The sequence below is a fragment of the Ochotona curzoniae genome, unplaced genomic scaffold (genome assembly GCF_017591425.1).
Source record: "Ochotona curzoniae isolate NIBS_2020 unplaced genomic scaffold, NIBS_Ocur_1.0 scaffold_2476, whole genome shotgun sequence".
Classification (NCBI taxonomy): Eukaryota; Metazoa; Chordata; class Mammalia; order Lagomorpha; family Ochotonidae; genus Ochotona; species Ochotona curzoniae.
In genome coordinates this window covers 7,035,958-7,060,814 of record NW_024467095.1, presented here as the reverse complement: position 1 = coordinate 7,060,814, position 24,857 = coordinate 7,035,958, and the positions used below count along the sequence as shown (strand labels likewise).

The 24,857-nt window shown below is 40.4% G+C and overlaps 1 protein-coding gene across 2 annotated transcripts in view; it reads left to right on the top strand.

The window, feature by feature from the left end:
- The window catches only part of CAPZA2 (capping actin protein of muscle Z-line subunit alpha 2), a 36,933-nt gene that overhangs the window by 3,910 nt on the left and 8,166 nt on the right, over nt 1-24,857 (top strand). The window contains exons 2-6 of one of the 2 annotated variants that reach the window (XM_041002482.1): nt 12,589-12,652; nt 15,540-15,591; nt 20,222-20,285; nt 20,551-20,647; nt 23,625-23,831. In XM_041002482.1, coding sequence (XP_040858416.1) covers nt 20,275-20,285; nt 20,551-20,647; nt 23,625-23,831 — 315 coding nt within the window. In that variant the 5' untranslated portion in view covers nt 12,589-12,652; nt 15,540-15,591; nt 20,222-20,274. The remainder of the gene's footprint in view (nt 1-12,588; nt 12,653-15,539; nt 15,592-20,221; nt 20,286-20,550; nt 20,648-23,624; nt 23,832-24,857) is intronic. The other variant, XM_041002481.1, reaches the window with a different exon arrangement.

The following is a 24,857-nucleotide window of genomic DNA, read 5'->3' as shown; positions in this document are numbered from 1 at the left end:
GGAGATGATGTTCAAGGTCTTGTATTTCAATCAGACCTAAATAACTGTGATATTGCCATTCTGTCATGTAATGCTTGAGTGTAGATACCACACACTGGTCCATTTCTAGCACTTGAGGCAAATTAGTTCGTCTCCCAGTCAGATTTCCCCAAAAAGTAAGGAATTAACAGTAAGTGCCTTCTCCATGGAGTTGCCCTCTTAAGGGTGCCCGGTGCCTGACCTGGTGCCTGACGTGGTGCCTGGCATGTAACAAGCACACCGTGTGTGTTGGATGCTTTTTCTCAGCTTACAACTCTCATCCGCTTTGAGGGTTAATACTGCTGCTCGTCTGGTCCCCTTGTTGAAAGGGGAGGACTTGACTTGTTCTTCCAGCTGTCACGTGGATAGTTTCATCTCTTCCAGGCCCTGTAACCTAACTTTAGTATAAAATACAATTATCCATAACATTTTGTTTACCTTTCCGCCTTTTTTGTTGAAATTTCTAAGTATAGAATATGTTTTCTTCAGCATCTGTTGTTACTCCCTGCATGTAATGGGTAGAATAGTTCACTGAGTGAATGAACACGATGTCATGAGCTCACAGAATGAAGAGGAAACAGCTTTATGAAATGTAAAGGAGTATATAATGGCAGGTTTCTGAAGGAAGCATCTGGTGTACCTACGGTTTTTGTATCTCAAATTGTGCTAGAGATCTAAAGATTTAAGTAGTCTAAGGAAATTCCTGGTGTTCTTTGAGGTGAAATTGACTAGGGTTCAGATGTGAAATGTGTGTGTAGTGGGTTTTTTTGGTTTTTTTTGTTGTTGTTTTTAAGATTTATCTATTTTTGCTGGGAAGTCAGATCTATCTGCTGGTCCACTCCCTAAGTGGCTGCCACAGCCAGAGTAGAGCCAGTCTGAAACCAGGAGCCAGGAGTCTCCTCTGAGTCTCCCACACGGGTGCATGGTCCCAGAGCCTTGAGCCATGCTCAGCTGCCCTTCCAGGCCACAAACAGGGAGCTGGATGAGGAGTGGGGCCACCAGGACACGAAATGGTACCCACATGGGATCCTGGTTTATGTAAGGCAAGGACTTCAGCCACTAGGCTACCGCACCTGACCTAAGATGTTCTTTTTAAGTAGTTTATATATGTTTTCCTCAGTATAGAAGCATAAACTGGCATCGTTAGTTTTTGTGTATAGTGAAAACAATAGAAGCCGCCATTGTACTTCATCATAATTAATTTAAAAGCATTCTTATTAAACAAAAAGTTAATCTGTGAGCTATTAATTTGGAAAGTGTTCCTAATTTCATTCTGTCAATAAATTCCGTAAGAAGTAAAAATTCCTCACGCAAGCAGAAACTTGATAGTAGCCGAAACATTAGTTGAGTTTTTCAGACTTAAAACATCAAAGCAAACACATCATGGTTTTTTTGAACTTGGAAGCCATTTTCCTTTTTAAAATCATGGTACTTCAATGGAATATTAGGTTCTGGTGTAAGTACACAGAAAACCATATAAAGCAGAGAGTAAAAGAAATTTTTTTTTAATTTATTTCATTTATTTGATAGGCAGAGTTAGGAAAAGAATGAGACCTTTCATCTGCTAGTTCACTTCTCAAATGGTTGCAGTTGCTAGACTGGGTTAGACAGAGGACGGCAGCTGTGAGCTTCACCTAGGGCTCCCACGTGAGTGGACAGACCCCAAGGACAAGGGCCACCTGCTGCTTTCCCAGGGCGTTAGCAAGGAGCTAGATCTGAAGTGGACCAGCCGGGACTGGAACTGGCACACATGTAGGATGCCTGCAGTACAGGTTGTGGCTTAAGTCGCTGTACGACAGTGTAGTTCCTCAAATAATTATTAAGGCTGAAAAGCATGAAGGGAAAACCTGACCTGCTTTCCCAGGCCACAAGCAGGGAGCTGGAAAGGAAGTGGAACAACTGGGATACGGAGCAGTGTCCATATGAGATCCCAGTGCATGCAAGGTGAGGACTTTAGCCATTAGGCTACCACACTGGACATGGACAGTACAGATTCAGAGGTGAACTGGGCATACAGAACATGTACATTGCAATGGCTCAAAAAGTAGTGAATGAATAGAAGTGTAGAAGAAAGAATTACTCCTGCCTAGCTGGTTGGTAAATATCATAGTTAGGACCGTTCCAGAGATCACAATATAGAAAGGAAAAAAAAATCCAGGAAGGTGGCAGTGGTAACAGTGACGTGTAAAGGAAATTGAGCTAAGTAGTTGACTTTCCACTCTGTCTCATGTGTTTTGTAAGAGATGCAAAGGTGGATGTGCTGTTGAATATGTCCCTCTCGGGGCTTTTCAGTCTAAGCATTATGTACCTTTGGGCCAGATAATTTCTTGTTGGGTGAGGGAACATCCTTTTCATGGTTGGGTGTTCAGCAGCATCCTTGGCGTCCACAGTGCCAGTAGCACCATCCAGTCACAGCATTGAGAACCTTGGATCTAAGCAGGTTGCAGTTAGTGAGAACAGTTGGGAAACTAGGTGGAATAGATGTTGGGACCTGACTTTATGTGGTCTCACAAGAAACAGGACGGGAATGTTGATGACATGTTTTAGAGTTGGCGCCGACTGAACTTGGTTCTTGATTACAGAATGCAGCATTTCAGATGAAGGATGCTCACTTCATCTGAGGAGTTCTCACTTGAGCAGTAAGAATGGGAAAGGAACCCAAGTGTGGGCTGACCCTTGACGTTGAGCATTGTGTGGCTAGCGCAGAGGGCATCTGTGTCGGTGAGTCAAGAGAATTGTGAGAAGGTGCTAAGAGATTGAAGAAAAGCCTTTAGGGTTGGGAGAAAGGAACGAGAGATACGTCTACATGCCACACACCTTATCATGTGTCCTCTGAATTGCCAGGTTAATCTTGTTATTATGCCCATTTTACAGAAAAGAAACTGGAGCAGGTCAAGCCAGCTGTTCAAATGGTGGACTGTGGGTTCTTATTGAGGTAGTAGATTTGGGAGCAAGGAGAGAGAAAAGCTGTATTACTGAGGTCTAAATGGCATGGCTTGGTTTTCTCTTCCAGAAATGACTTTTGAGCTTCTGTGTTGTCAGTTAATCTCTCCATAAGCATACTCAGAGAGGTCCCTCCTTTTCTTCTGTCACCTGACTAGCCTTGCGTAGGCCCTTTACCAGTTTTAGTAGACTGGGCTGATTTCTTACTTCCTGTGTTCTTCAGAGCCAGGCCCTGTGATGTATTTCCTTTGCAGTTCTGTCAGTGCTGAGTGTATGGAAGGCCCAGTGCTTTCAACTCTAACTGCATAGTAGACTCTGCTGGAGAGTTGATGAAAATTTTCAAATGATTTACTCTTTGTTAAATGTTAGCTTATGTTATTTGGAAGTTGGTGACAGGAAGCATGCACTTGGGGGGCTTGTGTGCTTCTGACTTCAGAAATTAATGCAACAGCCGAGACTGCTCCGGGCTGAAGCTATGGAGCCAGCAACTCCAGCCACGTCTGCCACACGAGTGGCAAGGACCCACGTACGTGAGCCGTCCTTTGCTACTCTCAGACTGTGTACCAAAAGAGAGCAGGCTCAGAGTGGAGATGAGCCTTGAAGTCCTGGCACTCAAGTTCTGGGGCAGTTTAACTCACTGTGCCACAGCATGTGCCCCTACCCCCAGAGGACTTGCATGTGCAAGCATGTTTGAGTCACTGCCTTGTGGGTCTGTAGATGTTGATTAAAGGATCAACAGTAGAGACAGTAACTACAAATTATTCTTGAAAAACATTGTTAGTGAAACAAGGGAAATGTTTTATTACTTTGTTTTTCCTATTGTTTTCTCTACTTTTTTTTTTTTAAGATTTATTTATATTTGAAAGGCAGAGAGAAGGAGAGAGAGAACGATCTTCCATCTGCTGGTTGATTCCCCAAATGGCCTCAATGGCTGGAGCTGAACCAATCTAAAGCCAGGAGCCAGGAGCTTCTTCTGGGCCTCCCAGATGGGTGCAGAGTCCCAAGGCTTTGGGCCATCCTCAACTGCTTTCCCAGGCCACAAACAGGGAGCTGGATGGGAAGCAGAGCAGCTGGGATGTGAACTGGCGTCCACATGGGATCCCGGCATGTGAATGTGGAGGAATAGCTGATTGAGCATTGTGTCAGGCTCAGACTGAAGACAGAAAAATTTTAGGAGTGTTTTGTGAACTGAAGCAGCTGATCAAGAAAAAAATAAATTGAAAATACAAGATAATTAATAGTTTAAATATACTTTTTTCTTTCAGCTTTTAATAATGCCTATTCTATGCTTGAGTCTTAATGTTTTAAATAAATGGTAAAAGCATGTTTAAAGAGTTGTTGAATTTGCAGATAACCTTGTTTCAGATTAAATGCTGTGGGCCCTGTTTTTAATTATGTTCAAAGTGATAATGGAAAATTTCTTAAGGAAAAGCTTATGACCATGAATTATCACTGTTAAGGGTTCTTACGTTAAAATAAATTAACCGTAACGCAGATATGCAGTGAACATGGTAGAGTTTACTTGATCATTAACTATTGAAAATCGTGAAGTTCAAATGAGTGCTTTACTTTTGTTTGGCTTGCAGCTGTCAACAAATCACAGGTGATATTTGGAGAGTTGTGGGAAACAGCTTCCTGTAATTCTTGTAGTTGAAGTGCAAACACATACTATCTCCCATCGCTTTATTCCTGTTGGCAGTGCGATCCTCCAGTCGCGGAGAGCCGCGGTTCCTTTCCTTGTGAGATGGAAGCTCCCAGTGTTGCATAGCCTTTCCTTTAGAGGCAGGGTGCGAATATTGGTCCCCTTCAGAATCTCCTTGGGAGCTTTTCTAAAATACAGATTTCTAGGTCCCTGGTCTATGGAAATCAATTCACATTCAGGAATGTGCAAATCTGTAGTATTTTCTTTTTCCAAACGCTTTCATGGTGACTCCTGATAGGTGTCCATGTTTGAGAATTCCTACCTAAAAGTCCTCTTTCTTGACCATAGAGTAGGGAACTCTGAGCCACAGTATCTGACTTGTGGGAGTTATTGGAGATGTAGGAAGGATACTGAGAGGAAATACTAGACTGGAATTAAGGTAAGCATGCAAGATGTTTTTATTGTAGTTCTTTATTGTGGCTTACACGTTGGGGCTGCTGGAAAGTATAGGGCTGCTTGCCTCCAAATTTAATGGTTTCATCTGGATTAATTTTTTCCCTTATTTATTTGAGAGGTGGATGGAGAGACAAGTAAATCTTGCATTGACTAGATCGTTGACTAACTGCCTGTAATGGCTGTGGCTGGGCCAGAGCTGAAATCAGGAGGCAGGACCTCCGTTCATGTTTCCATCTGAGTGGAATCATTCTCTTGCAGGGTGTGCCTGAGCAGGAATGTGGAGTCAGGAAGCAGAGCCAGAACTTGGTCCAAGGCACTCTGATCCATGATGCAGGCCTCCCAGCCTGCAGCTGAGTCACCTGTCCCTCAGGTGGCACTTGATAACCTGCAGTAAACTCACCCAACCTGTAACACCCTGGCACAGACACCTTTGTCAGCTTACTGTATTTACAGCAACTTTGGTAAAGACTCCATTTCCTCCTAGGAAATTATTTAGCCTGAAGATCTCCTGGAACTGAAGTTTTACCTTCATCTTTGTAGGAGTTTTGCCAAATCCAGAAGAGGCATCAGAAAAATCCACATTTATGGACATACTGTTAATTTTGCCGGCTATTTATGTAAGTTGTGGTAACATTGATAGCCCTCAGTGAGCCTGTCCAGGCACTTAGGTCTTAGCTGGTAGTCATGAAATTGAAGTGGCACTGCTGAGTTGCTTCTTACATCCTATCATGGACACATGCTTAAAGAGTGACCTAGGCTGGACCGTGATCCCTTCTCAACTCTGGCACTTCAACGTGGAAGCCTCTCTTTGGGCAAGCTGCGTTCAGGACCATTGATGTGAAGGGTGACAGAAAGCAAGGCCAACCCGGCAGAAAAACACATGTTCATCTAGCTCCCCTTCCCTGGTTCTCCTTCCCTGAAACTTTATCATTTTGATTCAACAGCAGAAATAAGACTGCATTTCCAAATTCATACTCCAGTTAGTATGGACAGGTAAAAATACTGGATGTGGTATACTAACTACTGTTCCTGAGGAATCACTTCAGGCCAGGAGCGTTGGTTCATCAGTATGTTTGATCACAGCTTCATAGCAAGTCTGTCTTATCTTCCTATTTACGTCTGTAACCTGCTTTAGGGGAAGATAAGGCACCATTGCTTCACAAGATTTGGGCACTTTAGGGGTGGGAGGTGGTTATTCTGTTCCCATGATGGTGGCACAAATTTTGCTCATCGTTTGGTCTCTAGATCAAATTGATAATGTGAAGAAAGCCGAGTTCTTTTGGTAGGCTCGGACTGTGAACACGGTCCACACAGAAAGAAAGGCACCAGCCAGCTCTCCAGTCTCCGCCAGCAGCACAAGCTGTGAGAGGCAGCATCCCTGTTACCTCACTTTCCTCACTCTGCAGCCTGGCACACATCGGGTCCTAAAGGCCTGCTGCCACCAGCTGCTGGAAGGCAGCAGGCAGTTCAGGAAGTACAGTTTTCCAGCTGATGGAGAAGAAACAGCATTCGTTCCTTCCCTCCTAGGGGAAGGACTGGGGGGAGTCTTTTTTAAGAATGGTGGGATCAGTGTTATCCAAAAGATGAATATTGCTGGTTTTTTGTTTGTTTGCTTCCTGACTCTGCTGCTGGATTCATCTACTGTCTTCACAGTCTTCGCAGGACTCTGATCCAAAGATCGAACAGAGTCACAAATGGCCAAGGTGATCAAGGGACCGTTGCTTTGGAAGTCCGTTTCAGGTCTCCTGATGTGCTCAAAGACCATTTCTCACTAATAAGCTAATTTTGTCCTCTATGGACTAAGAAGTTCCCCAGAACTCTAGTGGAGGAGAGAGGAGAAGGGTGCCAAAATTGGCCTCCTCAGAACTTCTCATTCAACTTGTTCGCTTTGCTGACCACCCACAGAAGCATCTTCCCAAGCACTTGACACTTCTGAAACCTTGGTACATTTGCAGTAAAATCAGGAGACGTTTGAAATGTTAAAATCTGGATTGATATTTCCATATGAGTTTTTGATGTAAATTTGTAGCTATTCAGGAAAAATCAATTTATGGGCAAGTTCAAAATTTTCTTTTCAAGAAATGAGCTTCTGAATTTCAGTCATTCCTATTAAGGGACTTTGCTTTCTGCAGCCTTACTGGGTTGACTCGGATCTTCTTGTCGTTTCCTTTTAATATTCCAAGTGTTTTTTTCCTCCTGCCTTCAAATTCGTTAGATTGGAAAACTAGATAGCCACACTTAACATGGCTGAAATTTAAAAAAAATTAGAAGAATGACATGTTCTTCTCATGTTAAGACTAAAATTTATGTCAGATTACTTATGTAAAGTGTATTTTACGTAATACATAAAGACCCATTGTGTTTACATTTTACTAGCAACATCTGCATCCTCCCTGGTGAGCAAGGCTGAAACCAGGAGTCCAGAACTCCATCCACTTCTCTGTAGGTGGCACCTGCTGTCCCCTGGAGTGTGCATTCACAGGAGGCTGGGTGGGAAGTGGCAGGCACTGGGATTCAAGCCAGGTACCCCAGGATGAGACTTGGCTGTCCCAAATGATGGCTTAACCTTTACATCAAAGGCTTCCTTAGGATGTATTTAAATAGCTGGAATCCCTGCTTCCTACTCCCCAGTTACATATAAATTGGACCTTCCTGGTTAAGTGAAATCTTGTTCTGATTATTTCCTGCTCAATCCTGCTCGGGGAGTAATTTCTGGCCTAGGGTTTATAGAGTTGGCTGAACACAACACCTGTTAGTGAACTGGTGAGATTGACAGCAGTTTATAAACATACTTAACAGCCCAAAAAGGGGGAACACTGCATACCGTGCATGGGTGTCGCACTTGGGAACAGAGTGCACAAGCAGGGACCGTGGGAGGTCAAGTTGGCATAGCAGGGAGGGTAGAGCGATCCTTGCGTTCTGAGGGAGCCTATGAGTGGCTTGTCTGAATAGTTCCTCTGAGCAGCAGGGAACTGCAGCTTGCTACTCAGGGATAAGCAGGAACTGTGTCTGTTCTTGCTGATAAAAAGGATTGCTTGGCTGGGGGACCTTATCTGCAGAAGCAAGGCTTGTACAGCGTTTGGAGTTAGGCCTGTTGAGATACGTAATAATAATACTGGCTCTTAATGTTCTGCCTTCTGCCTCTAGTCTCAGTGCCACCAACCCTTTATCAGAGCTGTTTGCTGCTGATGTAAAAACAGAGCAGAACATTTCTGTAGCATAATTTGAGGATCTTCCTTTCTGTATGACCTTCTGATAATTTGCAGAGGTTAAAATGTCCTGCTGCTGTGCACTTTGGCTGTAGGAGAGGCCTCACAAAGCTCATGGAAACATTTGTGTTATCTTTCATTTTCCCATGATCTTTTGGGAAAGATCATTATTATATATGGATAGAGGCAGGAAAGACAAGATAAACTGGAATAGTATGACTAATACGTTAAATAATATGCAATGAGAAAAAATGGATATATTGTAAATGCTCATGATGGAAAGAATAAAACGGTGACGGCAATTATTTGAGTGCTTTCTCTGTATGGACACTTTTCTTAAGAGTATTTCTAAGAGTACTGCAGATGAGGAAACAGTGTATAGTTCATTTAACATCAGATGGACAGTGTGTGGTTGTAGTCTGAGGCTGTGAAATCTTGTTTGAAAAGAGTTACAGATGGAGAAGAAACAGTTATTTTCTATCTGCTGCCTCACTCACCAAATGGCTGCAAAGGCTGAGGCTGGGCTAGGGTGAAAGCAGGAACCCAAAACTTTCTTTGGGTCTCCTTGGTTGTTGTAGAGGCCCTTCGCTGCTCTCCCGCACACATAAACTGTGAGCTGGATTGGAAGTGGAGCAGCTGTGTCTGGAACTGGCACCCATGTGGGATTGCCAGCATCACAGGTGACAGCTTAGTGTGCTGTGCCACTATGCCAGCCCCCACTGATGTTAAATAGGGAGGAAACACAGAATCTCCATCAAGATGACATCAGCCTGGTGCAGGGTGGAAATGAATCTGAGCAAGAATCTGGTGCTCGCTGACCAGGGGAGAGAAGAGTGGGCGATTTCAAGGTGGTGTCGGTGATTTTACTCAGAACAGAAGGGAGCAAGCGTATTTGGATGGACATGATAGACATCTGAGACATGGCATCTTGATGCGGTTTCTATATGTTATAGTTAGAAAGTGTTGCTTGGTTTTGAGAGAGGTTCTGACAGGTGTTGTGTGGATTTGAGAGGCTATTGTGTGTCGATAATTATTGAAATTGATGAGATTGCCTACATGTCTCTGGATTCTAACCTGTGTGAATCATGACAGACTGTGCAGTACTGGGAAACAGCTATGTGAAAAGCCCTGGCTTTTTTTTTTTTTTTTAAATTTATTTTTATTATTTTTTCATTGGAAAGGCGGATATACAGAGAGGAGAGACAGAGAGGAAGATCTTCCGTCCCATGATTCACTCCCCAAGTGAGCGCAATGGGCCGATACTATGCCGATCCGAAGCCAGGAGCCTCTTCCGGGTCTCCCACGCGGGTGCAGGTTCCCAAAGCTTTGAAGCCCTGGCTTTTTTTAAAGAATTGTTTTTGTTGGAAAGTCAGATATATAGAAAGGAGAAGAGTAAGAGAGGAAGATCTTCCATCCATTGATTCACTCCGCAAGTGGCCATAACGGCCAGAGCTGAGCCGATCCGAAACCAGGAGCCAGAAGTTTCTTCTGGGTCTGCTATGTGGGTGCAGGGTCCCAAGGCTTTGGGCCATCCTTGACTGCTTTCCCAGACCACAAGCAGGGAGCTGGATGGGAAGCAGGGCTGCCAGAATTAGAACCGGTGCCCATGTGGGATCCTGGTACGTGCAGGGTGAGGACTTCAGCTACTAGGCTACTGTGTTGGGCCCAAAGCCCTGGATTTTATCTGAAAGCTATTCAAATCCCTATTCCGGAGCTCTCCTTTGCACAAATTAAGAGTAATAATAGCTATCTCAGAATAATTGTATGTAATGCTTTATCTAGCAGAGCCAAGTTTTAAAAGGCTAGGAAATAATTACATATTGACTGTGTTGAACCTTTAGAAAATGGAGGTTTACAAAAACAAACAAAACAACCAGGGTTCAGAGTTGTGGCATAGCAAGTTAAGATGCTGCTTGCAAAGCCAACATCCCATAGCAGCGCCAGTTTGTATCCTGACTGTTCCACTTTATGTCCAGCTTTCTGCTAATGTGACTGGGAAAGCAGCAGAAGGTGATCCTAATTCTGGAGTACCTGCACCCTGTGGGAGACCTGGAGGAAACACCATGCTCCTGGCTTTGCCCTGCCTCTGCCTTGGCATTGCAGCCGTCTGAGGAGTGACCCAGCAGACGGAAGACCTCCATCTCTATCTCTCCTCTCAGTCTGTAACTCTGCCTTTCAAATAAATAAAAAAATAGAAACATGACTGCAGAATATTTGCTTTGATTTAAATAAAACTCCCAGTGGTAACCACATGTGTAATCCTGCAGCTAGGAGTGGCTTCCCTCCTGTGCTGCTGTCAGCGGGGTGTGAGGTGAGCGGGGACGAGTGGAGGCGGTGTGTGGCTAGCCAATGCAAACAACAGAAATGCGTGAACGCAAAGGAGGTGCCACCTTTGTAACACTGCAAGGCGTGAAGAAGCCAACACTTAATGTGATGTGAAAATGTACGTATCCCAGAGCTATTTTTAGGAATTCTGAAACAAAAGTAATACACATGCACTTCCTCCAGAGGACTGCGATCAGTAGGAACTGATAGTATTGATTATCTGGGGCACGGAGCTGATCAGCAATGGGGACAGTCCCAGGGACTGCCTTACCCTGCACTGCAGCTGTGCTGCAGCCCACGTGTGTGTGGTGTTGCATGTAAGCTGTGTGAAAATTAGCAGTGCACACTCAGTCGTATTAGTGATTATTCTTGGACTGCTCAGCATTTCCCTGACCATTCCAACTAGAGGGGAGTTTATTCTTGCTTGCAGATATACAGAGGAGGAGAGACAGGAAGATCCTCCGTCCGATGATTCACTCCCCAAGTGGCCACAAGCGCCAATTGGAAGCCAGGATCCCAGATCCTCTTCCGGTCTCCCACGTGGATGCAGGGTTCCAAGGCTTTGGGCATCCTCGACTGCTTTCCCAGGCCACAAGCAGGAAGTTGGATGGGAAGTGGAGCTGCTGGAATTAGAACCTGTGCCCTTATGAGATCCCAGTGCGTTCAAGGCAAGGACTTTGGCTGCTAGACCATCGCGCTGAGCCTCCCACTAACTCTTGACATTAGAGTTTAACCTGCTTGGGTTTGTGGACCAAATGTTCAAAACGTAAATAATTGATTAGCTTTTTTAAACCACCTTCAACTTTTTGATGTGATTGTGGTGAGGTATGCTGCCAGCTTTAACACAGAGCAATAGAGCACCCACCTAGCCATCCTTTCCAAACAAAACCAAGGCTTACCCACGCCACTCCTCCTACACACAGAGTTAAAGCTTCAAAATGCCAAGAAGTGGTAGCTCTTGCTTCTGACTCCAATCTGACAGGAATTGACTTTGAATAATGACATTTAGAAGATCCTGGGTAACAAAAAAGATTTAGTTGTGGGCCTGCAATGTCTAGTAAATTTCACTGTGCTCTTCAGAACAGCTGTAATTCCAAAGGATAAATGGAGTATACAGCCCCATGTGTGTGGGAGAAACTTTGAGAAAATGTGTTTTTAATTATTTTCAGAAATTCTTTCTACTCCTGGGACCTCTTGTATGACCTCCCCCCCTTAGGATTTGGAAATGGGCTAGAATAAATAAACTTAAAAATTAAAAAAGGACTGTTTAGCCCATGGCAATATAGAGAAAATACCTACAAGATTGGACATTATTATCTACTTAAGAAGAGAGTAAAGTCCTTGCTGTGACAGGTATACTTTTATTTTCTATGGAAAACCCAGAAGTCGAATTCTTAACGTTAGAAACGTTAGAATGAGCGGTTTCAGAGTCTTTCAGGCAGAGCTGGTGCGCTGCGGTTTGTGTTCTGGGGTTTTGGCCCCTTCGTTCTTCTGATGGGAAAGTCTGTGTTGTGGGAGTCCAGTTATTTGTACACGTAGTGCAAATGTATGCAAGGATCAAATAAGTTCTTGGAAAGAAGATACCAATCATTTTTGTTTCTTAGCGAAATCTCAGAACTAAAATTTTAGATGTTATGTGCCTCTTGGAAACAACTAACAAGTTTAGAGCTCAGCACTAGTTAATTGCATTCCTCAATGGGCTCATGTTTACTGCTTACTGTCAGGATTTTGCCACACAAAAAAGCTGTGAAAATGTTTATCTGTGGCAAGTTTGACTCCCTAGCTGCCTCCAGTATCTGTTGTTATCTGTAATTGTTCTGTGACTTGTGTGATTATATTAAATGATTCAAATAATGATTAGGGTGTTTAAAGAAATGCAACATCTCTAAATTTTCAAGCGGTTTTCTGTGAAACTTTGAAACAATACAATTTCACATTTTGTTGTTTTAACAGAGGGCTATGCTGTGGATATTTATATTTTCATTTTTATTTCAGGTGCGTATAGCAGCAAAATTCATCATCCATGCCCCTCCTGGAGAATTTAATGAGGTTTTTAATGGTGAGTATTTTATTTACAACGCTGTTTATTCATTTTTTTCCAATCTCTTTTTCTTCTAGTATCTGGGGAAAAAGGGGAAAGAAGGGTAGTGAGCCACTCTCAGCAGCCCAAGCACATCTGTACCTAGGAGTGGGGGATAGCTACCCAGTGTAACCCCAGGGTCCCCAGTATGAAGCATATTCTGAGGGTACTGCTCAGGTGGTTTTGGTAGTTCTGAGATGCTGTTGAGAACTAGTGGATGCTAGAGGCTAACCCAGTCTGGGACACCCCAGGCCCAGTCTACACCCATGTCGAGAGATACTGTAATCACATCCAGCATAGTTCACCTCCTTTATCCCAGCTGTTGCGCTTACCAGTCCGGGCATGCCCTTAGCTTACCAACCAGGCCTGCTCCCAGCCACAGATCTTGTGCCTCCTGCTGGTGGCTGTGACCCAGTCCTGCATAACCCTTCACTTAGCTTGGCCTTTGCCTTCGGATACTGCAGCCTAGCCTTGCCTAATCTGTCCCCATCTCCCTCCCCACGCACCCCCACTCCACGAGCCAAGCCACACATCTGCCAACAAGTGAAGCAGCCCTGCCCAGCCTGACCACACCCGACCAGTTCGCATGCTCACCAGTGGGATCTGTGACCCACCAGGGAAGTTCCCCAAGTCCCCTCACCCACTCCCAGATCTAAATCTCATGTGGCTGTTAGTGAGTGTTAGGCCCTTAGCCAGCAGTCCACAGCCTTCCATGCCCACGAATGCAGATCCCCAAGCCCAGTCCTCTGGTTGTGTGTCCTGCCCAGAGCCCACACATGCTCAGGCACAGGTCCTCAGACCCCGTCTGCTGGGGTGCTGGTGTCTGTGCCCACATATCTTAAAAAAAAAAAGGGGGAGGTGGAGAAAAGAATGGGCAACTGTGCTTGTATACTGCTATGGTTAACACGAGTTTGGCATTAACCAGGCCGGAATGCCTGCCCGGTGTTGGCTGCTTTTCTCCCAGTGTCTGACACTTGCCTAGCTACGATGTAATGAACTGAAGGAGGTGCTAAGCAGTTGCCTTCATTTGGGATCTTTTCATTGTTTTAATGAAAATTATTTTACCAAAGATACACAAGAAAACTGTATAATTTTTTTCCTTAATTACAATGAAAATTTGTTACCAATCTGTATTACATAATGGCTAGAATCCTGTGCTTGCCAGTACATGCAGCAGACTAGTTCGCTGTGTACCACATCCCATTCAGCTCTCATACATGTCATTGGGCGTTGAAGCGTAGTTCAACCTAACCAGCTCCACTATCCAGCCCACACACATGCTGCTGGTACCTTTATGTCTAGCCACCCTGCCCCTGTCCTGGTTTTCGTGCCCTTCCGTGGGAGTGGTGACCCAACAGGGAGATGCCCACTATTTCCCTTCTAGGCCACTCTCCTCCCAGATTATGCACTCTCCAGGTGGTTCTGCAGTTTAGCATGACAGAATTAGCTCCCAGTGCTAGCTTCTGCCAGCTGATGCTGTGGCAAAGCCCAGCCCACCCTCACCCACTCTAATTTTGTTTGCACCAGTAGGAATAATCCGCCCGGCCTGGCTTTTCCCTGACCTAGTCCACATGAGGCGCACAGGTGTTGTAGCCCTGCCTACTCTGGTCTGCCCCCATCCCAGCTCACACTCTCCAGTGGGAGTAGCTGTCCAGCAGGGGAGCCCCCCATATTCTCCCTGCTGGCTGATATTCTCCCTGCCGGCTCTGCCCCCTCCCTCCCTGGTTCTCAGGTGTGCTGGTTGGGTGCTGTGGCCACATCCAGTACAGGTAACCTCACCTTGGCAAGCCATAATGTGCACTGGTTTTTCTCATGACTGAACCTGACTCGACCCGCACTTTGTTCTGGTGCTCGGATTCACCAGTGGGTGATGTGAACTGGTTCAGCCTGGTCTGCCCCCTACCCATGCCAAATGTGTGCCAGTGGGAAACTTTCCATGGCCTGTTCTGGGCTGTTTCCTGTCATGCTTGTTGTGCTTACCTGCAGGGTCTGTGTCCTGCCATAGGAGTTACCCAGGCTCCTCCATCAGAATCTCTCCCAATGCCAGATTTTGATGAAACATTTTACAAGTGCTTTTATTTAAACACTATTGGCAGATTTTTAAAAATAATTATTTGTTTCTAGAACAGAAGTTTAAATCTCTCTATAGTATCCTCATTGCTGTAAAACCTGTAAAAATAGCTACTCTTCAGGAGTAAGGATGGTGGCTAAACTAGTCACCAAGAAAATGGCCTAAACTTATTCCTTTATGCAGTTCACACAGCTAGAAAAACAAATTGCTGTAAGTACTATAAATCTGGTGTTCCTACTTCATATATATTTGACCTTCACCATGTCTTAAATTAAATTTATACAGCACTGTTTATGTTTTAAAAAATGCTTGGGTTTTCAAAACAACTAGTGTTAATTTTGAGGTCATATTTTCAGTGATTAATAGCCAAGTGTCTACATAAGAATTAAATCTAAAATTAGGACAGAAGTAAACCAAGGTAAAATCATCAAATCAGGTACAATTTCTTTGTTGCTAAATGTGAGCTGTCTAGGACCTGTTTCTGAACTCTGATCTCAACTCTTTCCTGGAGAGCCGAATCATTTGAAGCCAGTGATTGTACTGTCAAACAATTAAGGCCTAGTCCTAAGTTTTTCTGGATGTCTTTTATTATTTTTTGCAGCTTCTCTCAACTTCAGTTCATTGAAGATATATTGTCCTCTGTCAGTGTTCACTTAAGAATATGAAGTGACATGTTTTCTGTTTAGTTTTCTCTCCTAAGCAAAATCTTCAACATACTATTCTATGGGTTTGTGATAATTTTGCTTATACAAAAATTGGAACATAATACAGAAAAACACAACCTTTGTTTTGCAGATGTTCGGTTACTGCTTAATAATGATAATCTTCTCAGGGAAGGAGCAGCACAGTAAGTACTTGCATGTTACCGTAACCGAAATGCCGTCAGCTTGCAGCCAGCTGACAAACTATAGGGGAGATCAGAGTCAAAAAATAAGTTTATTTTGATGCAAAAACTTTTGAAATCCATGCATCATTTTTATGTCAAATCCTGACTAATGTGGAAATGTTCTCTCTTTGATACATATTACATTTATTGTTAACCCTAACAAAGATCCAGGTATAACATTATCTAGATATACCTGATTTTTCTTCTGATAAAAATTTGTGTATTTTTTCATTTTTATTTATTTATTTATTTATTTTACTTTGTATTGGGAAAATACCCACAGTGCAAGTTGCCATTTTAACCATGAAATGTACATTTGTGGCATCAAGTACATTGCTGTTTTTGTGTAACCATAGCTACCGTATATTTGTTTTTTTCAATCTGACACCTGCTAGTTAATATCCTAATGGAGCTTAACTGATTTGAAGCCAGGAACCTGGATCATCTTCTGGGTCTCCCATGTGGGTGTAGGGTGCCAAGCACATGGGCATCTTCCATTAATTTCTAAGGCCACAGGCAGAGCTAGATGGGAAGTGGAGCAGCAGGGACACAAGCTGATGCCCATATGGGATCCTGATGCTTGGAGATAAAGCATTAGCCAATGGAGCCCTCACGCTGGGCACTACTACTTACTCTAAGTTCTGTAATGTGTATGGGAGTTTTTTGTGTATTCAGATAAAATTAACTTTGTAGTTTATAGTAGGTTGACATAAAGAAGTTCTCAACTATGAAAACAAGTTATCAACTTTTAGGAATAATACTTTTAAGTAAACTCTTTCTGAGTACACAGTTTTAATAAATATTAGGTTTCGTGTAGATGTGAAAGTGGATTTTTCTTTTTAGTTTAAAAGACTTGAGTTGTCTTTCTTTTCAGAAATAGTTTAATGGAAATCAGAAATACAGTTATATAATATGAAATAGTTACACATTTGGTTCAGTAGATGAAAGTACTACAGTTTTATTTGTCCACAAAAACATTTATATATCAATAATCATTAAATCATAGGTAAGAAAGATTAAGTTGGGGTTGTTCTAAAAGAAATTTGAATATAGGTTATATTTTTCTTTTATTACAAACCAAATTTCTAATGATCTACACGGCAAGATAGGTACACTAACATAGGAAGTACATGACATTCTGATTTGGTTGTAAAATGAGTGTTTGAGGAAATCTGTGACTTTTATAAGATAGTGTATTTATAGCAGAACCCCAAAAAAGAATTAATTGAAAAACCTGCATGAGAAAAATTCTATATTTTCTTACATATGGTAATACTCTCAGAAAATGTTTGTTGACTAAATGACCTAGTAGAGAAAATTAGGATGATTTTGTTGATTGTAGTAGCAGTCTATATATACAACTCGAGACTATTCATGCTAATTCATTTTTTATATACCTGTGAGTAGAAATATCCTGGAAATCAGTAATTGATTTTGGTGAGGTTTTTCAGGTTTGCTGCATTCTTTCTGCCACATAATTTCACCCTTTCTTGGTTCTGCATTACTTTAAAATGTCCAAACTGGGATTTACCCTCAAAAGAAGATACGTTGTTTTTTGTTTGTTTGTTTGTTTGTTTGAACCTAAAATGCCAGTTGTCTATAGCTACATAAGCTTAAAATGCAGCATTTAGGAGTGTCCCAGTGGCAGTTTCATTGTCCTGTATAGGCCATAGCGCTGTGTCAGTTCTTTTCGTTGCATTTTTTGATATTGAATTTCTTTAATACATCTCCTCTCCACAAATGTATACCTTTCCTCCTTTTTTCTACATTTGTCATGCTGCTTTATTTCATGTAACCTTTTTTGCTTCTTGTCCTCTTTGTAAGGGGGAAAATGACATGACATACTTTTTAGCTTTTTCAATGGAACATCTTTACTAAAGGGCACAAACTCAGTAAGCTTCAAAGTAAAATAGATATACTGAAGATTGGTCCTGTTAAGTCCAGCACACTTTCACAAATCCAGAAATAGCCTTGTATGGGCATTCAAGTGCCTGGCTTCATCATGATGAGACTCCCAAGATTTTCCAATAGCATGATATACATTTAATATCAGGCCAAATGACATTATATGTAACAACAGAAGCATATCAAAAACCTTTTGAGTGTAAAGGAACTAATTGAAGATTTTGATTTAGAGGTGGATTTGTAGCTCTTACACAGTGAGCACATATTTGTCAGTAAACTCAGGAAAAAAACATGGTAGGAAGAACAAGCTGTGATTTTGTTGAATGATTTATGCTAAAGGATGTGAAATCTAAATATGAGAACAGATGTCTTAAAAATGGATGGTTGGACCATAGAATTCCACAAACAGAAATCCTTCCCACTGTGTTGAGTAGAGTGCACAGCACATAGTGCAAGACCTCAGGAAATATTTGCATGGGTGCCAGTGTTGTGACATAGAGGATAGAAATGACACCTGCATCCCACATGAGCCCTGGTTCACAGCCCGGCTGTTCCACTTGCAGTCGAACACCCTGCTAATGGCCTGAGAAAAGCAGCCAGAAGAGGCCCAAGTGTTTAGGCTCCTATCACCCATAAAAAAGGCCTGACTGAAGCTCCTGGATTCTGTGTGCTGCAGCCGTGGTGTTGTGGCATTCTCTGGAGTAAACCAGCAGATCAGAATCGCTCTGTCTCTCGCACACTCTGTAAATTTGACTTTCATATAAATACATAAATATTTAAAAAGAGTAAGCCTCTGACCTCTTCTTACCTTAGAAACAATCTGCATGGATGGAAGAGTGGGTATTTGGAGGTTAGTCCCATTCCCACTATCTGTGTAATTGTCACCATTTACTGTTGATGATCAGTTCAAATACATTTTGTATTCATTTCCTCCTTCACATATTTTTTATTCTTTCTCCGTCCCCTCCCCCTCAACTCACAGTAGAATGGGGTTAGATAATGTAGGCATTAAAAAAAAACTTTTGAGGCCATCCTGGGAGAAAATTGCTATTATTATTTAAATATAGCACTACTGGGAAATGAATCTTGAATTCCAGCTAAGTTACTTACAGACAAGGTTTAAGGTAAATCATTTCAGGGTTGGTACATGCCTGACTGTGTTGGCTATTTGGACAGTTGCGTTCTCATGAATTCAAAACAGAATTGAACAGCTATTGTTTCACACCCTTCCCTTCCATGTACATTAATATCCACCCTCATCTTTTTTTGAACATGCAGTGTCAGGAATTTGACAGCTAGAATTTCATTTGCTTTGCTATTTTTGCATTTAGTAGTGTGCTGTTGACTCGTCAATCTGCTTTTCTCAACTAAATGATCCTTGCTATAGGAGACTCAGGTCATCCAGAGTAATCTGAAGTTTCCATATTGATTTCTAAATCTAAATCCATTGTTAGATTTTTAAATTTAAAAATTCTCAGTATCTTTTCTGTTAAATGTGAGTAATTTCTCATATTACAGATGCAATAAAATACATTATTATCTTTATACAGCTTTTAGATAATTTTCTTGCTTAGTTTTTGCACATATGTATCATATAATTACCTAATAATGCATTATTCATTAGACTTGTAAAAGAGAGAGACTCTTCTTGATTCCATATCAGCACTATTTGCTGGCTCAGACTCTGCAGTTCTAACTTGGATATTTCCAACAGCCTAATTGCTTTTTTTAGCTCTTGTTGCTCTATTACCCAATTTGTCATACATAACACTGCCAAAATAATGTTCTTTAGAAGCACTTCCATGTTGTCCTTTCTCAACAAGCTTCTGTGCCTCTGTGGTGTCTCCCGAATAATGTGATTGTCCTAGCATTCGAGACCTGCCAGCTGAAGACCTGCTGTATACAGATGTTGAGTGTGGTGCTGTCTGAATGCTCTGCTCATAGTGTTACTTATGCTTAAAATGCTCTTTACTTGCTCTCTGATTTCTTCAAGACCAGAGCCTACTCAGTTTTTCAAGTCCATTTTCTCAGTATCACATCCAGTATAAAACTAATATTTCCCCAGTTCTGCTATCTTCTTACCCTTACCGTAAGAGAATTTTTTTTTTTAAATCTTTATAATGCTATGTTGGTATTTCTTGTATGGTAGTTTCTGCTTTGTGGTTTGTTTTTGCATTATCACTCCTTCTCAGCAGGAAGCCCTTTTTTTTTTTAAAGTTTGTGTGATGACTTTTTGCATCTTTTACAACATCTACCCTTTTTTTGGTTTACTAAATATGAGAGAATCTCTGAAAGTTCATAGAGCAGAATTTCTCGATGATGTGAATTATCCATGAATTCTTTGAAGGCCCCTTAAATATATTTGAAAAATTAGGTATATACAGTATAGATGTTCATCGTTTAGTTTTACAGTCTTAAATGAAAAGATCAAGTGTGTTTGCTGATTTAATTTTGCTTTGATAAGCATTGGAAGCTGGATCTTATTAATCACTTTAAAAATGGCCACATTTATCTCGTATTTATAGTTGATATAAGATCAATAATAGACAATTATAATGTTATTTATCTTGCCATAAACAGTTCAGGATGAAATTTTGATTGACCAGTAAATTATTTGGCTGCCATTCTTTTTCTTTACAAAATATTAGAGAAATAATTTTAAGTAATTGACCTTTTTCTTTTTCAGTGCATTTGCACAATATAACTTGGACCAGTTTACTCCAGTAAAAATTGAAGGTTATGATGATCAGGTATGTTTTATATAAACACAACCTGGCTGGTGGTTTTTCTTTTGTCGTGGTAAAAGTATCCTGCAAGAATTGGGAAGTGAATGCTTAAAGAAGGAACAGTTATTGATCATATTTGCCCACTGACAAAGTCAATGAAATTACTTTCTTTTATTTATTAAGTCGAATAATGCTGTTAGCAGACACGTCCCTTTTAGAAATTCTCAGGTGTAATTCATTTATGATTATAGAAAATAATTGCTTTAAATAACTTTCTTGTTTTTTATAGGGAAAAAAATCAATTCTATATTAATCCAAAATCTAGAATATGTATTAGTAAGATTTATATCATAATTTGGTTGCTCTGGAATTCTGCAGTTCTTCATGTGAGTAATATAGCATTTAGTAATTATTAAATTTTTTTCTTTCCAAAATGCAAGTTAGAATCGTTAAGCTAAAAGTCACAAAAGGTCACCCGGGGTTTTGTTTCCTTTTTGTTTGTTTGTTTAGTTACTAATAATTAATTCGTTATTATACTCACTCACATTGTGCTTGCATGAAGTACAGTTTATATAAAACATTAGGAGAACCTTGTCAGAAGAATAAAAGACAAAGTGGTTAAAAATGAACATAAGAGAGTTCTTAGTGGCACTTAATATCAGAGAATGTATTTGGAATTACTCATTGGATACTTTTTTTGTAGTTTTATGCAGACAGTAAGACCAGACAGAAGATGACACCACGAAAAGGAAGGCTTAAGCTTAGATATAAAGATACATGGTGCTTCATTATATTAATCTTCGAAATTTCGTTTATTTTTCCCTTAGGGAATTAAAAAAATTTTTTCCTCAGATTAGTGTTAATATAATACTATATTGAACATTTTTCACTCTGGTCACATTCATAATATTTTCTTGGAATAAATCCCTTCAATAAAATTTGCTGGGTAAAATGATGGACCTTTTAAAAATGTTGGCAGCAAATATAATTGAAAATAATAATGTTTAATAACTTGAAAAATAATAAGTGAAAATGTTGGTTAGCTTCTGGAGTCATTTTATTAACCTAGCATAATTTTAGTACTTTAAAGATTTAACCAAAAAAACCTCGTAAACAAGTTTTCAGTATGACTAGAGATTTATACACATTAAATAAGAATCTAATCAGTAATATACAGAAATGTATCAGAAGGCTGATTATGAACATATCGAAACAAGAAGGGTTTTTTACAGTTTTTAAGAGTGGTTCCATATGAGAAAATGCATTGGTCTTACATAGGTAGCCGACAAAGCAAGATGGAAAAGCTCTCAGTGGACTGCAAAGTGGATTTGAGAAATCATCAATCATTTCTTATTAAAAACAGTTCCCTAGGCAGAAAAATGTCTAGTATATAACCTTAAGTATAGCAGACTGTTGAAGAACAACAAATAGTAAATACCATAAATGTAAGCCCTATGCTTAGTATTAGCTGGGTAAGCCACTGGATTAACGTTAATTTTTATCATTAGTGGAGGTAAATAACAAACAAAACAGGTGAATGAGAACTGGAATGCCTAGAAAAAGAGAAAGCTCTCTGGTAACTTGATTTATAAATTGGGAATACAAAGGAATCTAGTAAAATAACTGAAAAACCAAAACTACAAATAACAATATTTGGTGAGATAACTAAATACAAGGTAAGTACTTCATACAGAACCCATGAGCTGGCTTTGTCATAACAAGCAAGCGAATTCCATTTAAAATAATAGTAGAAATCATAAGTTAGGATTGTTTAACAAGAGAAGCACAGAATTATAAAGAGAATAATTATCTCCTGGAGGCCAACAAAACAGTATCAAAACATTTGGAAGGAATGTCAAAGTCCTTTCTTAGAAACTTATATAAAAATTAGTTTATGATTTTAATGCAGTTTGAATTAGAATACTAATCCATTTTTAGTTGGTTAATATTTTTATAAAATTTAGTTTATTTGAAAAAGAAATACTTGGAATAACCAGGAAAAATATGATAAAATACTATAAGGAAGAATTGTCTTCTTGGGTAGTGAAAGATATTTTATAACCAATATAATAATATCAAGTCCTTGTGCTGTTGTGTAGACCATACAAATTAGTAAGTGGAGCAGTATGGAAAACCAGAATTTAGTCCCAGCATATTGGAAACATTTTATATACTTACTGAAATAACTTGTTCCATCAAGAGGGAGTTTAGGTTGAACCTGTGTTTTCATAAAATATACTGAAATGAATTCCTGTAGATTAAATGTTTGAGTAGTGACTATGGTATTTTTAAAAAATTAATTTTAAAATATTCTAAGATCATCTATGTGCAGTGTAGGGCCAGATAAACCGTCTTACGTAAAACTGGAAAGCTGGAAACTGTAAAAAAATTAAAGATGGGTTTAGTACATGATGGTTGGTGCATTGTGGTAAGTTGCAGCTTGGAATGCCTGCTTGCCTAGAGTGCCTGGCTCAAGGCCCAGCCACTCTGCTTCTGCTGCAGCTTCTTGAGGTGATGGCTCAGGTGGTTGAATCCCTCCGGTAATGAGCTGATGGAATGAATCACAGAGCAGTGCTTAGCCGTTCCACAGTGCTAAGAGTTTCATCAGTTGACTTTGAGGGGTTTCTTCAAGATACTTACATCTAAAAAGCCAGATGCAGAAAAATGTTTGTTTTTTGCGTTTACATTTTTATTCCATTCTTAAAATATATAATGGCCTAAGAAGCCATTTGTATACATGTGTATGGACACACAGACAAGTATTTGTAGAACGTCATGATAGTGAGAAATATTTAGAAGGAAAGACCTGTGCGGCATGATTGGCTTCAGAGGAAGGACAAAGTCTTGGCATAAGTGAGTAAAGCTTAGGAGACTTGCAAAGGAAAGAAAAGGGGGGCATTTTAAAAGAACAAAATACCAAACTAATGTGTTTGTAATTTAAGTACATGTAATTGAACAGATATTTTCTAAAATTTGGAGGTTAATTAAAGAGATCCCTCAATGATGAGTGTATGTATAAGAAACTAGAAGCAGACGCATCCAGAAAGAATAAAGCAGAATAAGGCTTCTCACTGGACTCAAGCCATCTCAGCAGCCGTGTGATTGAACGGTGTTACCAGTTCTTAGTTTTGAGGAAGTGGAACCTGGTTTCAGAAAGAATAAAGATGCTTAAAGATGGCAAAGAAAGAAGTGACCCCAGCTTTGGATTAGAGGATGCATTTTGTTCGTTAAGTAGGCAAAAGTTACAGTGGGAGAAAACTGACCTGCCTTCAGTCACCTAGCTTAATCCTCTACTTGGTTGAATGTATGTTGAAATGTGCCAGTACTTAAATGTGTTTTAAATACTGTTCTTTATCATTGAAGGTATTGATAACAGAACATGGCGACTTGGGGAATGGAAAGTTTTTGGATCCAAAAAACAGAATTTGTTTCAAATTTGATCATTTAAGAAAGGAAGCAACTGATCCAAGACCTTATGAAGCAGAAAATGCAGTTGAATCTTGGAGAAGTTCAGTAGAAACTGCTCTTCGTGCTTATGTCAAGGAACATTATCCAAATGGGGTCTGCACTGTAAGTCATCACTGGGCGACTTTTATTTTATTTCTTAGACTTAGGTTCCAAAATTTACAATAACTTACAGAACTGACATTTTGTAGCTTGTTTTTTTTTTTTTTCTTTTGACTTGCATAGGATTGCCTAACACTGGTGGCTTGTGTTCCAATGATCTCCCCCATAGCCGGAGTTGTCTTTTGAAATGCAAATAAGATCAGGAAAATCCCCTGCTTGAAATATTCCCTTTGTACTTAGGATATAGCCAGCTTTTGAACTTGGCTTACAAGGCCCTTTGTAGCCTTGGCCTGTGCTCAGTGACCTGTCCCAGTATGTTCCTGCCTTGCAGTGTAACTGCCAAGGTTACCGCTAATAATTCCAGGGATTTATTATTATTATTATTATTGTGTCAGACAAATATTCATGTGATCTGCTAAAAATTCAATAATTAAGAAATATGGCAACATAACCTAAAATACATTACAGATTGTTTGAATTCTAGCTAGTTGCTTAGAATTATTTTCAGAGATTAATTATAGCTGATTTTTAATGACTTTCTTCAGGTTATGAGTAAATCATAATTCTTACTCTAGTATATTTAAGAGTGAGTGGAGGGGCAGGCATGAGGTGCAGTGGTTAAGGTATGGCCAGCTGGCTTTGACCTTGTCTGACCTTTGCACCCACATGGGAGACTGGACCAAGGCTGGGCTTTTGGGCTTCTGCCTAGCATAGCCTTTGGTATTGGGGATGTTTGGAAGTGAACCATTGGATGGAAACACTTACTCTCTTGCTCTTGGTCACTGTCTCTGTGTCTGTCAACTCTCAAATAAAATTGATTTTTCTAAGAAGACTACAGAAGCAGCGGCCTTTACGGTTGTGAAGTATACAAAAATAATCACAGTTGTGCTGTTGTTTTTATTTGAATAGATGATTAAGTCAATATCTGTTTAAAATGGATTGTCTACTTTCTCTTGAAGTTTGTGATTGGAATGAAAGCGTGAAATATCTAGGATACTTATGAATATTTATAGTACATGTAATTTTACT